This window comes from Canis lupus, chromosome 18 (assembly GCF_011100685.1).
Source record: "Canis lupus familiaris isolate Mischka breed German Shepherd chromosome 18, alternate assembly UU_Cfam_GSD_1.0, whole genome shotgun sequence".
NCBI classification, from domain to species: domain Eukaryota; kingdom Metazoa; phylum Chordata; class Mammalia; order Carnivora; family Canidae; genus Canis; species Canis lupus.
In genome coordinates, this window is record NC_049239.1 from 15878741 (window position 1) to 15892081 (window position 13341).

The following is a 13341-nucleotide window of genomic DNA, read 5'->3' on the forward strand; positions in this document are numbered from 1 at the left end:
GAACCCATTGAGGGGCTTTTCCAGATACACAGAGAAGTGTGTTGCTAGATTAATTACAAAAGCCACAAAAAGAAGATACGATCTTATCATGAAACTACTCAGGACAAACTTCTTTGAATTGGGGACATATGCTCCACTTGCAGGCTTATTATCTCTATAATGCTCCTGCTATTTATTGTAGGATGTAGGTTGTTAGGATGATCAGCAGACCATAAAACTAGAAGATTGTAAAAGGTATGTTGTAGCATGTATAGTAATATAATGTATATCAGAACATATGAATGTTTTACACTTTTGAGCTAAGACTTGAGATATGGTATCATCTGCTCTAGGATACCAAAGGCATTATGGAATTAGCAAATTCTTTTAAAATTCTGTGAGTTAGATTGGCCTCTGTCTCATTGCATTACTCTGAAACCCAAAGGAGGCCTTGGCTACCAAGGGACAGACAAAGAATAGTGAAAAAAATAGTTTTAATAAGTGAAAAGTTATATTAATGTATCCAAACTGTAAAAGTACATATTTAAATATAATCAATTCTATATTTAGAAATCATCTCCACTTATCAGATCTCTCCTCCCCTAGGATTTATAGAAAGTAATAGTGATATAGTTTTGGTTATTGCATGCACTTGAAAGCAAACTACTGTTTAGTGAGATTGTTCATACACAAACATACAAAACCACTGACTGGTCCGCTCTCAAACAATCCAACTTTGGAAGTTTCAACACTGAACCAAGTGTTTAAATAATACCAAACCATAAATGCAATTTTGTATAGCTACTACAAGTGTTGTACCATTTCTCAGAAACATGTAGGTTTGATTACATTTTCGACAATTCCAGTCTGGTTTTATACAGGCCCTATCGTATGAGGATCTGAAATGTCTACACAATAGAGCTGCTGATACTTTCTCAGAATTCAGATAATCGAAAAGAATTTCGACTGTGAAATAAGAATGAAGCACAAATGAAATGTTCCTCAGCATGGCCTGATGCTCTCTGCTTCTTTACTGGATCCAATTTGATACAGATGAACTGCTATAGATTTGGGTCCTTCAGAACCAGATAGAAGAAACTATGGACTCATGCAAGTGTGATACAAGCAAACAAAGACGAGAAACACAGAAAAATCATGCCCAGATAGTCCTCAAACCTTACACTGGCTTCTTTTAAAAAAAATTTTATTTGGGAGACAGAGACAGAGACAAAGAGGGTGGAGGGTGAGGAGCAGAGGGAGAGGGGCAAGCAGACTCCTGGCTGAGCACGGAGCCTGACTTGGGGCTTGATTGCATGATGCTAAGACTATACTTTACCTAAAATCAAGAGTTGGACGTTTAACAGACTGAGCCACCCAGGCGTCCCTTTATTGGCCTCTTTTGACTTCCTTTCTCATCAACACTTTTACCAGGGCGTTGGAGTAGAAAACGACGCTTTTTAAAACGAAAACCTCAATGGAAGGGATCAGACATCAACATGCCAACTGAATCTAGTGGAAGACCCATTTTGAAAACTGTTGAGGGTTATCCTCTAATATTGTTGTTTCTTTCTGAAGCATGAATTCAGAATTGTTGTCACTCATATATGTGGAGAGAAGTTAGAATTCTCAATTGCCAACTTAAAAAAAAACTTCTTTTGTTATTTAAAAAGTTTTTTTTTTTTTAATTTCCTTATTTGGGGTCAAAGGATGTCTGGAAAGTTAAACACTGTCAATATACCTTTAAATTGTACAGTGAATAAATAGCACTCCAGTCCATCATTAGGTGGTGGTGGAAATCAACCAGTTGCAGAACAAAGCGGAGTTTTCTTTAATTTACTCCTTAGTGAAAAGTAACTTGTTCTAATATTGAGCTGTTCTTATTAACTTTGAAGCCAAGTTAGATCACAAAGTGGAAAAGGGCTCCAAATGAATAAGCGCATGTGAAAGCACTTTCGATCTGTAACAGGCTTCAGAAATTATAATGGTCATCTTCATATCATCCTTTTTATCTAGAAAAGACAACCATGAGAGGGAAATAATTGTGTTGTGTTTTGTCTCCTCGTGACAGATTTTTGTGTTTAGAATATTTAAAAATTATTTTATTTATTTAAATATTTTATTTATTTATTCATGACACACACACACACACGCACACACACACACAGAGGCAGAGACACAGGCAGAGGCAGAAGCAGGCTCCATGCAGGGGGCCTGATGTGGGACTTGATCCTGGGTCTCTAGGATCACGCCCTGGGCACTAAACCGCTGAGCCACCCAGGCTGCCCCTATTTATTTATTTTAGAGAGAAAGTGCGAGTGTGGGTAGAAGCAGAGGGGGAGGGAGAGGGACAAGCAGACTCCCCCCTGAGTGAGGAGCCTGACACAGGGGTTGATCCCATGACCCTGAGACCATGACCTGGGCCAAAACCAAGAGTCGGATGTTTAAATGACTGAGCCACCCACGTGCCCTGTGTTTAGAATATTTTGATGGAGCCAAGTAAACTAGTATGTGTTCTGTCCATAAATCAGGAAGATAAAAAGCTCAAGGATCACTGTACTTTCCCAGACCTTAATTTTCTCTCTTCATAGTTCACAGTTTACAGCATCAACAGCGATGGTCCAAATACAAAGCTTGCTACACTATCATTACATGTGACATTCCTGTAGACGCAAATACATATTTCTATCTGAGGCCTGTTGAACCACTGAAGAGTTTCTGAAGTTGGCAACTACTTGAAATCGTAAGTGAAATTTCATAATTCAAGGGTGGATTTAGTTTGAATTAGAAATAAACACTAGAAGCAGCAGCCACTCGACTGAAGGTGCTGATATAAATCCAAAGTATTGATGTTAAAAATAACATAAAGACAAAACAGTGAAATAAATCTAAATCTGCGACAGGGATGGTAAAATTCTATCCCCCAACAAGTGGTTTAAAAGTCTAGAAAGAAAAAGGAGATTCATCTTGAATAAAGACTGGCTACTTCTTATTGGCACAATAGAACATTTATGTGATCATTCACCAGCCAACTTCCTATTTTTTATTCTAGTTTGTGTTTCAGCAGACATTTTCTTTTTGAAAAGAAATATGAGAACTTTTCAATCACCCAGACAACACATTTAAAATTCAATTCATCAGGTAACTGTTGAAACCCCTAACTGTAATGACTTAGGGTCAATATTGTTCCTTCTCTCTGAGAGGAGTCTGAATTCAAAGAAAATGATTAGGAACAGTTTAATAAAGACATTTTTAGATAGTTTTATGAGATCCCCCGGGCATTTATTTCAATCCAGGAAAACAGCAGAAACACATGGAGAGGATGTACGCTCTATTTAACCATATAGACAAAATAAATAAATAAAAAATAAAAAATAAAAAAGCTGTATAATAGCTATTAACTTAGGGAAAAAGAAACTGAAAAAATGCATTTAAATAATGATAATAATAGACTTGGAGAGCCTTATAAAGGGAAATGTGAAAATCCTCTATTTCAATTGTGTCTATGGGAAATTTCTTGCATTGAGTCTATGGGAAAGCCTATGAACTTGACAGCATTAAAAGATGCAGCAAATTAGCCCCATAAGAGAAGCACTGGTACTTGATGTGCATGAGGCATCCAGATAAGAGTTCCCTAAAGCAATCTTACCTTTGTTTTCTGCCTTCAGTTCCTCTGCCATCAAGCTGTCTTGTCGGTTACCAAGCACAAATGCCAGAAACGAGAGGATCAGGGCATCCAAAATCCCAATAATAGCCAGGATGTACGCCCAGCGGACTGAACACGCCCCCAGAGTGTACTTGTCTGTCTTTTCTCCACACATCCGTTTTACTTCATCTGAATCCCAGCCATCAGGGAAAATCATACAGCCAAGCACAAGGCAGGCAGCTGAGAGAGAGAGAGAGAGAGAGAGAGAGAGAGAGAGAGAAGTAGTTAACATAAATGTTACTTTAGCAAATATTGGTTCTATGTGTCAAACCATTGCTTCAAATTCTTGCTTTAAGGAATAGCAAAGCTTACTACTGTCCTACCCTAAATATTTGTGTGTCGCCCCCCCCCCCCCTCCCCCGCCAGTTACTTAAAAGCAACCTAGTCCTGCAGCTCTGGGAACACTTTTTACTGCAAACCTGAACATTCTGAGAGAGGTTAAGGTATGTTGATCTAAAAGAAAATGCTAAAAAAAATTGAATTTTGGTGTGCATTTGCAGAAAGGCTTTCATTGCAAATAAGCCATAAGAAATCATAACACCGCAGAATGACAATTCAACACTGGCTTTGAAGAGCTCAACAGCAGCCAGATAAAGGATTAGGATAACATGGAAAATACCACAGTATATATTGACTTTGAGTCATAGTAAAAAATAATTTCATATTGCAACCTCCTACACACACACACACACACTAAAAAGTTTCTTGAAACTATACTTAGCAAATGCAGTGCACCCTGATATTTTCTTTTCTATTTCATTTCTAAAAAGGCTGAAAAACACTGCAACATGGTGTGGTACCAGAGTTTTTTTAATGGAAATTCAGGAATGGAAGCAGAATGCTTATATTATGTCTCCCAAATATCACTATGGGAATCCTATGAACACTATTTATAGAATACGTCACTTAGCAGATGAAAGGTGGTAAGTGACTATTTGTTCCCACTCTCTATTTAATTATTTAGGGGTAAAGGAGGATAGTTTTAAGTTATATAGGGCTTTCTGAACAGGTGTCTTCATGAATTCACTAATTTGTTAATTCATTCACTCATTAATTCAACAGCTACATATCCATTATCTCCTATGGAGTGCCAGACACAGTTCTCATTGCTAGAGATACAGCAATCAAGAAAAGAGACATAGTTTATATTATGTTTTAGAAGGGAAAGAGGCAAAAAAAATGAGTAACATACAAATAAAATAGTTGGAGGCTGAAGTACTACATAGGAAAAGAAACAAAAGGCTCTGATAAAGAATAACGGTATGGCCTCTTGAGAGGGTGACATTTAAGCTAAGACCAGAAATGGACAGGGCCCTAGACCTGTGAAATTGATGGAAAAGATGTTCTAGGCAACAGCATGTGCAAAGGCCCCAGGGTTGGAAGGAGGCCTGGGGTATTTGAGGATTGACCAGGAGATCAGTGATGGGATGCTCTGAGAACGTGGTCATGTTGAGGTTGCAAGGGAAGCAGGCGTGAGGCATCCAGGCAGGTTATGGTTTCCAGGGCATGTCACTTAGGAAGACTCTGATGGCACAACCAACTTAGAGCTGTGTGATGGTCAGGGCCAAACAATTCCTGAAGCTGGCAAGCTGCTACCTCTTGAACAAGCCAGCAGTGGACACCTAATTTCCTTTTTTAACAGGAGCATGACTCTACAAGGCAGGCGTGGAGGACACAGAGACCAAGAGGGGTGACACATAGGAAGACTGCCTGGGAGAACTTAGATGTAGGGTCCCTTGTTATTTTACAGAATAGCATTTTACAACTTTGGGTCATACATGGTTCTTCTTTCCTTTGCCCCACAGCCCAACTATAGCCATGCTTTTCTCATCTACGTGTGCAATATCTCTGCATAGGGACGTGTCATGGACGCTCCTCTACTTTATGCCTCATTATGTCTCAAAAGGAACTCTAACTTCCCTCTGCCTTCAGTTCACCTCACTCTAATCTCTAATCCAGATCACCTATGACCACAGAGACCATCATGCTCCAAACCTTTGGTGGCTCCTTGCTGGTACTGAAGAACATGTAGACATCTTAGGTATCCAAAGGCTTCATGACCCAGCCCCCACTTATCTTTCCCAGTCCCCTTCCCTTTTATTTATTTTTAAAAGATTTTATTTATTTATTCATGAGAGACACAGAGAGAGAGAGGCAGAGACACAGGCAGAGGGAGAGGCAGGCTCCTTGCTGACAGCCCGATGTGGGACTCCATCCCCAGACCCGGGGATCATGCCCTGAGCCGAAGGCAGACTCTCAATCGCTGAGCCACTTAGTCATCCCCCCCCTTCCCTTTTAGATGCTCCATTTCACTTGGGTTGAGCTGCATCTGACTCCCCATCTATGCACCAAGTCTTTGGATCATTTTCTTTTTTCTTCTGCCTTGATTACTTGCCACCATTGTCCTAAATGTTCCACTCTTAAATATCTTTCAACCATCAAGTCAAATGTAACACCCTCCACAAAGCAATTCATCTTGAATTCTTCTTGACCTACAATATTGCCCTTCTCAGAACCCCTGTAGCTTCTTACTGTATCTACCTTAAAGTCCTTTTAGCTTTTTACATTTGTTATTTATTTATAAGTATTTCAATTAACAAACTGTAAGCTTTCTGAGGAAGGAAGCTTTGGTAAGTTGCTATACTCATAGCACCTAAAACAATGTTTTGTAGATAGTTGGCATTAGAATACTTTTGAAAGGGAAAGTAAAATGAATGAATAAATGAATTCTAACACCTAGACAGTATACTCTGAAATACAGCTTAGAGAAGTCAATATCACAACTACCCAAGGTCACAAACCTAAAGATTCATCTTTAAATGGTGACATTCAACAGAGACATTTTTTTTATGATCAGACCACAGATTACAAGTACTAGGGAGAATAATTAGAAAAAAGTAGATGATTTAAAAATATTTCAAATTCCCACTCCTTTATTGCCTAGCACTCAAAGCAACATCCTCTCCAAGACCTTTCTAACAATAATGATCTGTGTGATTTTTAAAAATGTGATTTCCATTAGCAAAAAATAACTTTATTTGGGAAGACACACAAGATGCTTGAATCCGAACCATAGTTGAGAAAAATCTCCTCTGAAAACCTTATGTTACTTGGAAGATTTAAAAAATATTCTAAATGCCATTTTATACATTAATGTTTATGAGAAAATTACTTTCTTATATAGAAAAAAGAAAACCAATTTTTCCCCTTTATGAATGGGAATAACTTGGAGAAGGAAACTACCTATAGCTCTAGCAAAACTTAATAGGAATCACCAAGTGACACAGTTTGGGCAGGTTATTGGCCATTGCACGACAACCTCACTGGAATAGGAGGTTTGTAAAATGGTGACATCAACAAAGACATCTTTTCTCAAGGTCTTTCTTGGTACAATTGTGCTTCATTTTATGTAATGACTGTTTTGCTCCAAATTACAAAAATAGAATTTTTGAAGTGCAATTCTTGTTTTGATAAGCTAAGGGAGTAGCTATTTAGAGAAATCTTTTTTTTTTTTTTAAGATTTTATTTATTTATTCATGAGACACAGAGAATGAGGCAGAGACACAGGCAGAGGGAGAAGCAGGCTCTGTGCAGGGAGCCCGATGTGGGACTCGATCCAGGGACCCCAGGATCACACCTCAGGCTGAAGGTGGTGCTAAACCACTGAGCCACCCGGGCTGCCCTATTCAGAGAAATCTTAAGATAAAAACCTAGGCTAAAGGGGTCGGGCTCTCGCTTCCTAGGGAAAATGTTTAAGTTGCCGCCCCCAACCCCCTGAAGTAAGGGTACTTCACTCTAGGTATCCTGTAGGCCGTAAGGCACCGGAATGCGTCCTGGATACCCCACCCACTTCTTGTTGGCTTTCTCTTAATTTAGAAAAAGACCAAATATTTCACCATATCTGTTTTGAAAACTGAAGGCCATATAATAGAATAATAAAAGTGAAGCTCAATTGCATTTAAAAACTTTGAAAACTTTGTAAGTGAAATCTGTGATTAAAATCCAATTTTTAGGGACGCCTGGGTGGCTCTGCGGTTGGGTGTCTGCCTTTGGCTCAGGCCATGATCCCGGAGACCCGGGGTTGAGTCCCACGTTGGGCTCCCAGCATGGAGCCTGCTTCTCCCTCTGCCTGTGTCTCTGCCTCTCTCTCTCTCTCTCTCTCTCTCTCTGGGTCTCTCGTGAATGAATAATAAAAAAAAACCTTTAAAAATCCAATTTTTAGGGGCACCTGGGTGGCTTAGTCAGTTAACTGTCTGCCTTTGGCTCAGGTCCTGATCCCAGGGTCCTGGGATTGAGCCTCGTATTGGGCTCCCTGCTCAGTGGGCAGTCTGCTTCTCCCTCTCCCCTTGCTCATGCTCTCTTTTTATCTCTCAAAGAAATAAATCTTTAAAAAACTAAAATCCAATTTTTAAATAAATAAATCCAATCCTTTTTTAAAAAAAAAATCCTATCCTTTTGAAAACTGTGCTTCTAGATGGCCATTACATAACAAAAATTTTAGTTTCTGATAATGTATTATCAAAATATACATTTTTCTTCTCCCTCCATCCAAACTTCCCCTACTTGGCTCTTTTAGTTTTGAAATGCGAAGTCCCCCAAAAGTTATAATGTATTTAAGATTAACTGAAGCCATTAAAATAGTTTAGGCCCTGTTAGTTTCTTTGGAAAGGTATTATTATGTTCTGTGTTGATGCTTGAGTGCTATAATAAATTCTGTTTTCTGGCATCCTATTAACCAGAACCTTACTAACCTGTATAATGTGTATAGCCGGTGCAAACCAACAGCTGTTCCTAATCCTAAGTACCTGCAAGATCCTAGCCGAAGGTCTCAATGAAAAATTAAATAATATTCCTCTTGGTTTTATAATTATTTCTAATTCTTTACAAATCGATCATCCTAGAAGATGTAGCAGCATCCCTATACTAAACATTAGAGTACACAAGGCACTGGAACATTTGATTAATTTGGATGCGCTACTTCCTGACCGTGGGGGATACGTGGAGAATTAGTTCCGACTGGACTATTCTCCCCAGATGGGTTTCTTATTAGAATGTCACCTAGGAAATGACTGACTGACTTAGGGCTATGTATTCCTTCATTTCATCAGCAGGTTTTCTGGAAGTATATCAGAGAACATGTTGAATGTTAAAGAGCTCACAAGCTGGAGGGGAGCAGAGAAAGATGATGGAAGGAGACCCGGGCCCTTACTGTATATTGTCATGACATCTTCTAAGTTAGAACACACAATAAAGGTGTCCTTGTGAGGACAGGACTGTTGATTTCGATTTTAGGCATATCCCAAATGGTTAGGAACCTTTCACATTCTAAAAGAACCCTCTGTCTAAAGGACGCTGATGCCCACAGTGGGTTCTTCTGAAGTAGCACACAAACAACTAGTGGCTCCCTAGAGCCACTAATTGCTCTGGCAGTTTTCTGGCCAAAGAGCTGAATGTAAGCTCTGTGAAGGAAACGTCCTTAGAAAAAGCCACAAATGTTTTTAATTGGGTCTTTCTGCAAAGGAAAATTAAGCAAGATGAGAAAAGCAATGGATGGGGAGGGGGGCGGTAAGGCTATGATTTGGGTCACAGGGGCATGTGGATCCTGCTGGTCCAACTCTCCTAACCTTTTAACCCTGGGGACCTGAGAATGGCTTATTTTTCAGACAGAAGAGGAAGCCTAAATTCATTCTTTAAAAAGTCTACGCACTGTTGCACAAAAAGCATGATAAATTGCCTCGTGTTGCTGAGGCACTCACGGGGAACCTGCTGAAAAAACGAACCTGCATTCACTTCACTCTATCAATTATTCAGGTGTGCGGTAATGGAAGGAACTGATGCCAGCAGAGCCGCTGTGCCCTGCGAGGGGACCCTCACGCGACTGCCACTCTGAACACCTGGGGAAGGGACGCCTGCATTCCCACAGCTTCTTCACTAGCACACGGCCAACCGGAGCTGCAGGATTTCTCCATCTGGAGAAGGGGTGGTACTGATACCTCAGTTTACCTCTGGACAACTGAGCTGCTAGGTAACCCAGGACAGGAACTACTGTGAGTTAGAGTCTGCTGGGGAAAACAAAGGGGCTCCTGATAAATTTTTGTTTTAAACCCAGTCTAATTTTATGAGCATTTAACTTGAGGTCATAGCACAAAAAGTACAAAATCCCTTAGAAAGTGTGTGTGTGGGGGGGAGACGGTGTAAATAAACCCTGGGCTCTCAGAAGACAGAGGAGTCAGGGTGTGTATGATGATGATAAAAGCTCCTCTAACGCTGCCTGGGTGCTCAGCTCTAATTGCCCGAGCGCAGGCCATACATCTATCTGAACCTTGTGCTGAATCAGCCGCGTGGCCCTGGGCACAGCTGAAAGGAGATCATCAGGAGTCTGCCCACACATGCACTTAGGAGCCACACAGCGGAGACAAAGCTTTCTAGAATATGATGCCAGACAAGAGGAAAAACAGTTCACGGTACAACATCACTTGCTAATTTACCCAAATGTTGAGACTTAATAGCCAAGTAGAACACAATTCAGAAGTTAGGATTGAAAAACACAATGCAGTCCTGATCTCTAGAATGTTCACTAGACAGCTTTTGATATGTATCTTAGATCCAATCAAATTTCTCAAGCTCTTGATAGTGACATAGTTAATAGTAATAACACACATTGTAATAATAGCTAGTAATTATTGACACTTGCCACGAGTGGGGTCCACGACACATGGTTCACTTAATTCTCAAAGCCAAGAGAAACATGCAAGCACTTGCTCCTGGCTTTTCTAATTTCCACAAAGCAGGGTTTTTCCTAAAATACCCTTGGCCCCATCCCATACCTTACTCCTCTCTATGGAGATGGAGTGATTTCCCCAAGGAAAAAAATTTTTTTAAAGATTTTATTTATTTATTCATGAGACACACACACACACACACACACACACACAGAGAGGCAGAGACACAGGCAGAGGGAGAAGCAGGCTCCATGCAGGGAGCCCAATGTGGGACTTGATCCCAGGACTCCAGGATCACACTCTGAGCCAAAGGCAGACGCTCAACCACTGAGCCACCCAGGTGTCCCTTCCCCAAGGGAAATCTGAGCATGCCAGCCCAGCCCTCTCCTGACCTTACCTTGGGAGCTGTTTGCCTACACGGGGCCTGTGTCCCACTCTTCTGGGCTGGGGATCTAACGTGGGGCAGGCTTGATTTTCCAGTGCTGTCTAGGAGTAGGAAAGTAAGTAGGCCTAATTTTGAGGTAGCAATTTAGGAAGTCCTTTTGGCTGAGAGACCCAGGGCCATTTCTTCAACCTAATCTTTCTCATAATAAAGGAGATATTTTGGTTTCCTGCTGCCAGTTCTTCTCTCTCTCTGTGGGTTCAGAGCTTAGGAGGATTTCCCAGTTTGGGAGATGAAGTCTTTAATTAGAGTACCAGGATGGTTGGGTTGGGGCAAGCACCTCTTCTTCTTCTTCTTCTTCTTCTTTTTTAAAAGATTTTATTTATTTATTTATTTATTTATTTATTTATTTATTTATTTATTTGAGAGAGAGAGAGAGAGAGAGAGAGAGAGAGAGAGAGAGAGATGCAGAGACCCAGGCAGAGGGAGAAGCAGGCTCCATGCAGGGAGCCTGATGTGGGATTCGATCCTGAGACTTGGGGATCACGCTCTGAGCCAAAGGCAGATGCTCAATAGCTGAGCCATTCAGGTGTTCCAAGGGTGAGCACCTCTTCTAGGTGGCAGATGGCTGGGTTGTATCCTCACAGGGTGGAAAGAAAGCTAGCATGCTCTCTGCCCCTTCTATGTAGGCACTAATCACTCATGGAGGCCCCATGCACACGACCTAATTACCTTCTAAAGGCCCCACCTCCTCATACCATCATCACGCTGGGATTAGAATTTCAACCTATGAATCTCAGGGAGACATAAAAATCCAGTCCATTGCAGAGAGGGGACAGAGGACTTTCATTGCTTCTCAGTCAGCCCCAACATTATTTTCTGTTTTACATCTGAGTTAGCTGAGGCACAGAACTTTCAGAGCTTGCTGAAGATTGTACAAAGCCCAAGAATAGGACAACTAGATTTGAATCAGACAGTCTAGTTTTGGAATCTATGCTTTTAACACCAACTATGCTATTACCCTTTCCTTATCAACAATAATCATGCACGAAAAATCACTTTAGAATATTGGTTTTAGTCCTAAGAACACTTTCAGAATCTTGGCAGAGCTTAGCATGGTGTTTCTAATTAGACATTTATTCTCTGAGTTACAAGAGCTCCTACTAAAATGATACTTAGAAACTGTGCTTTTATATGTATAAATATTTCCTTTGTTTACACTACTATTCACCTAATCAGTATTTCATCTTACATGTAGTGCCAAGATCATTAGGGTAATTATAATGTCTACATGGGTGGAATGGGAATTAATGAGATTTTACTACATAAATGCACATATATTTGGATTTATACACATTTCACAAGAAAATCCACCCTGATTTTTTGGCTTGATATTTTGGCTTGATATTTTAAGTTGCCTATGTGTCAGCCAAACATTCTTGTATGCTCTTTAATGGTATATATTCCTTTTGAGATTATATATGTAAATATTTATGTCTATGAATATATATGCACCTCCTTAATTTATACATGGTTACTTGTATGTAAGATAATATCTGCTTTGGGTAAAAATAAAGATATGAATCAATTAGGTTCTGTATAAGTTTTTGGGTAACTTGTCTGGATTTTAATAGACACGTTGTTTTAATGAACCCTTTGATAGACATAACTGAAGGTGCTGGCAGGTCACAAACATGTCTGATAATTGTTTTCGGGTGCTTGTTTGCAGGAGAGTCCTTGAATCAGGCAACATTTTCATGTGCTAAAATCTACGCTGCATTTCAGCTACAGGACCTGAGAAGAGATTATCTTTCTCCATGGCCATATGAACAGAATCCTTTGTAGTGCACGTATCACCATTCTCTCAGCAAAATCCGCTCAAGCCAGGATAACACCGAAAGCAAAGCACCACAGACTAATAATTACCCAGCCTGCAGTTTTCCATGTGGCTTGTCATGCCACGGCTATTTTATCTCTAAAACAAGGAGGCCAGTGGAGATCATTGAATGTTACCTCCTATTTACCTTGAGTTAATCATATTCAGGAATAAATCCATACTTATTTGATGCTCCATATGTACCCATATTATGGGAAAGGATGAGCTTGTAAAAATGCTTCACAAACTGACCCAGTGTCTTCCTGCACAGCACGTGGACAGAGGGTGGCACACTCGCTCTCTGTCCTGATTCACCATGGGACTCTGGGAAAATCACTGTTGGCTGCAATTGGACAAGGTCAGGGATCTCATGCCAATCTGGCTGCCAGTATTTCATTTCTCAGTACAAGGGGTAACTTGAGAAGCAACTAAATGCCTTCCCAGGGAGGATGAGCTCTGTGAAGTCTGCTGGACCCCCTGGAAGCAGAGCACCCATTTCTACACACTTCCCTGAAAGAGAATTTGGCACCAGTACAGTATTATGGTGGCGAGCTTTTCTTTGACACAGCTTGCTCACCTTTTTATGTCGTTTTAAAAAAAGATTTTATTTATTAATTTGATACAGAGAGAGAACAAGCAGGGGGAGCAGCAGGCGGAGGGAGAGGAAGAAGCAGACTCC

The 13341-nt window shown here is 40.4% G+C and overlaps 1 protein-coding gene across 3 annotated transcripts in view; it reads right to left on the minus strand.

The window, feature by feature from the left end:
* The window catches only part of LHFPL3 (LHFPL tetraspan subfamily member 3), a 562047-nt gene that overhangs the window by 167207 nt on the left and 381499 nt on the right, over positions 1–13341 (minus strand). For all 3 annotated transcript variants that reach the window (XM_038562765.1, XM_038562767.1, XM_038562766.1), the window contains exon 2: positions 3626–3862. In XM_038562765.1, coding sequence (XP_038418693.1) covers positions 3626–3862 — 237 coding nt within the window. The remainder of the gene's footprint in view (positions 1–3625; positions 3863–13341) is intronic.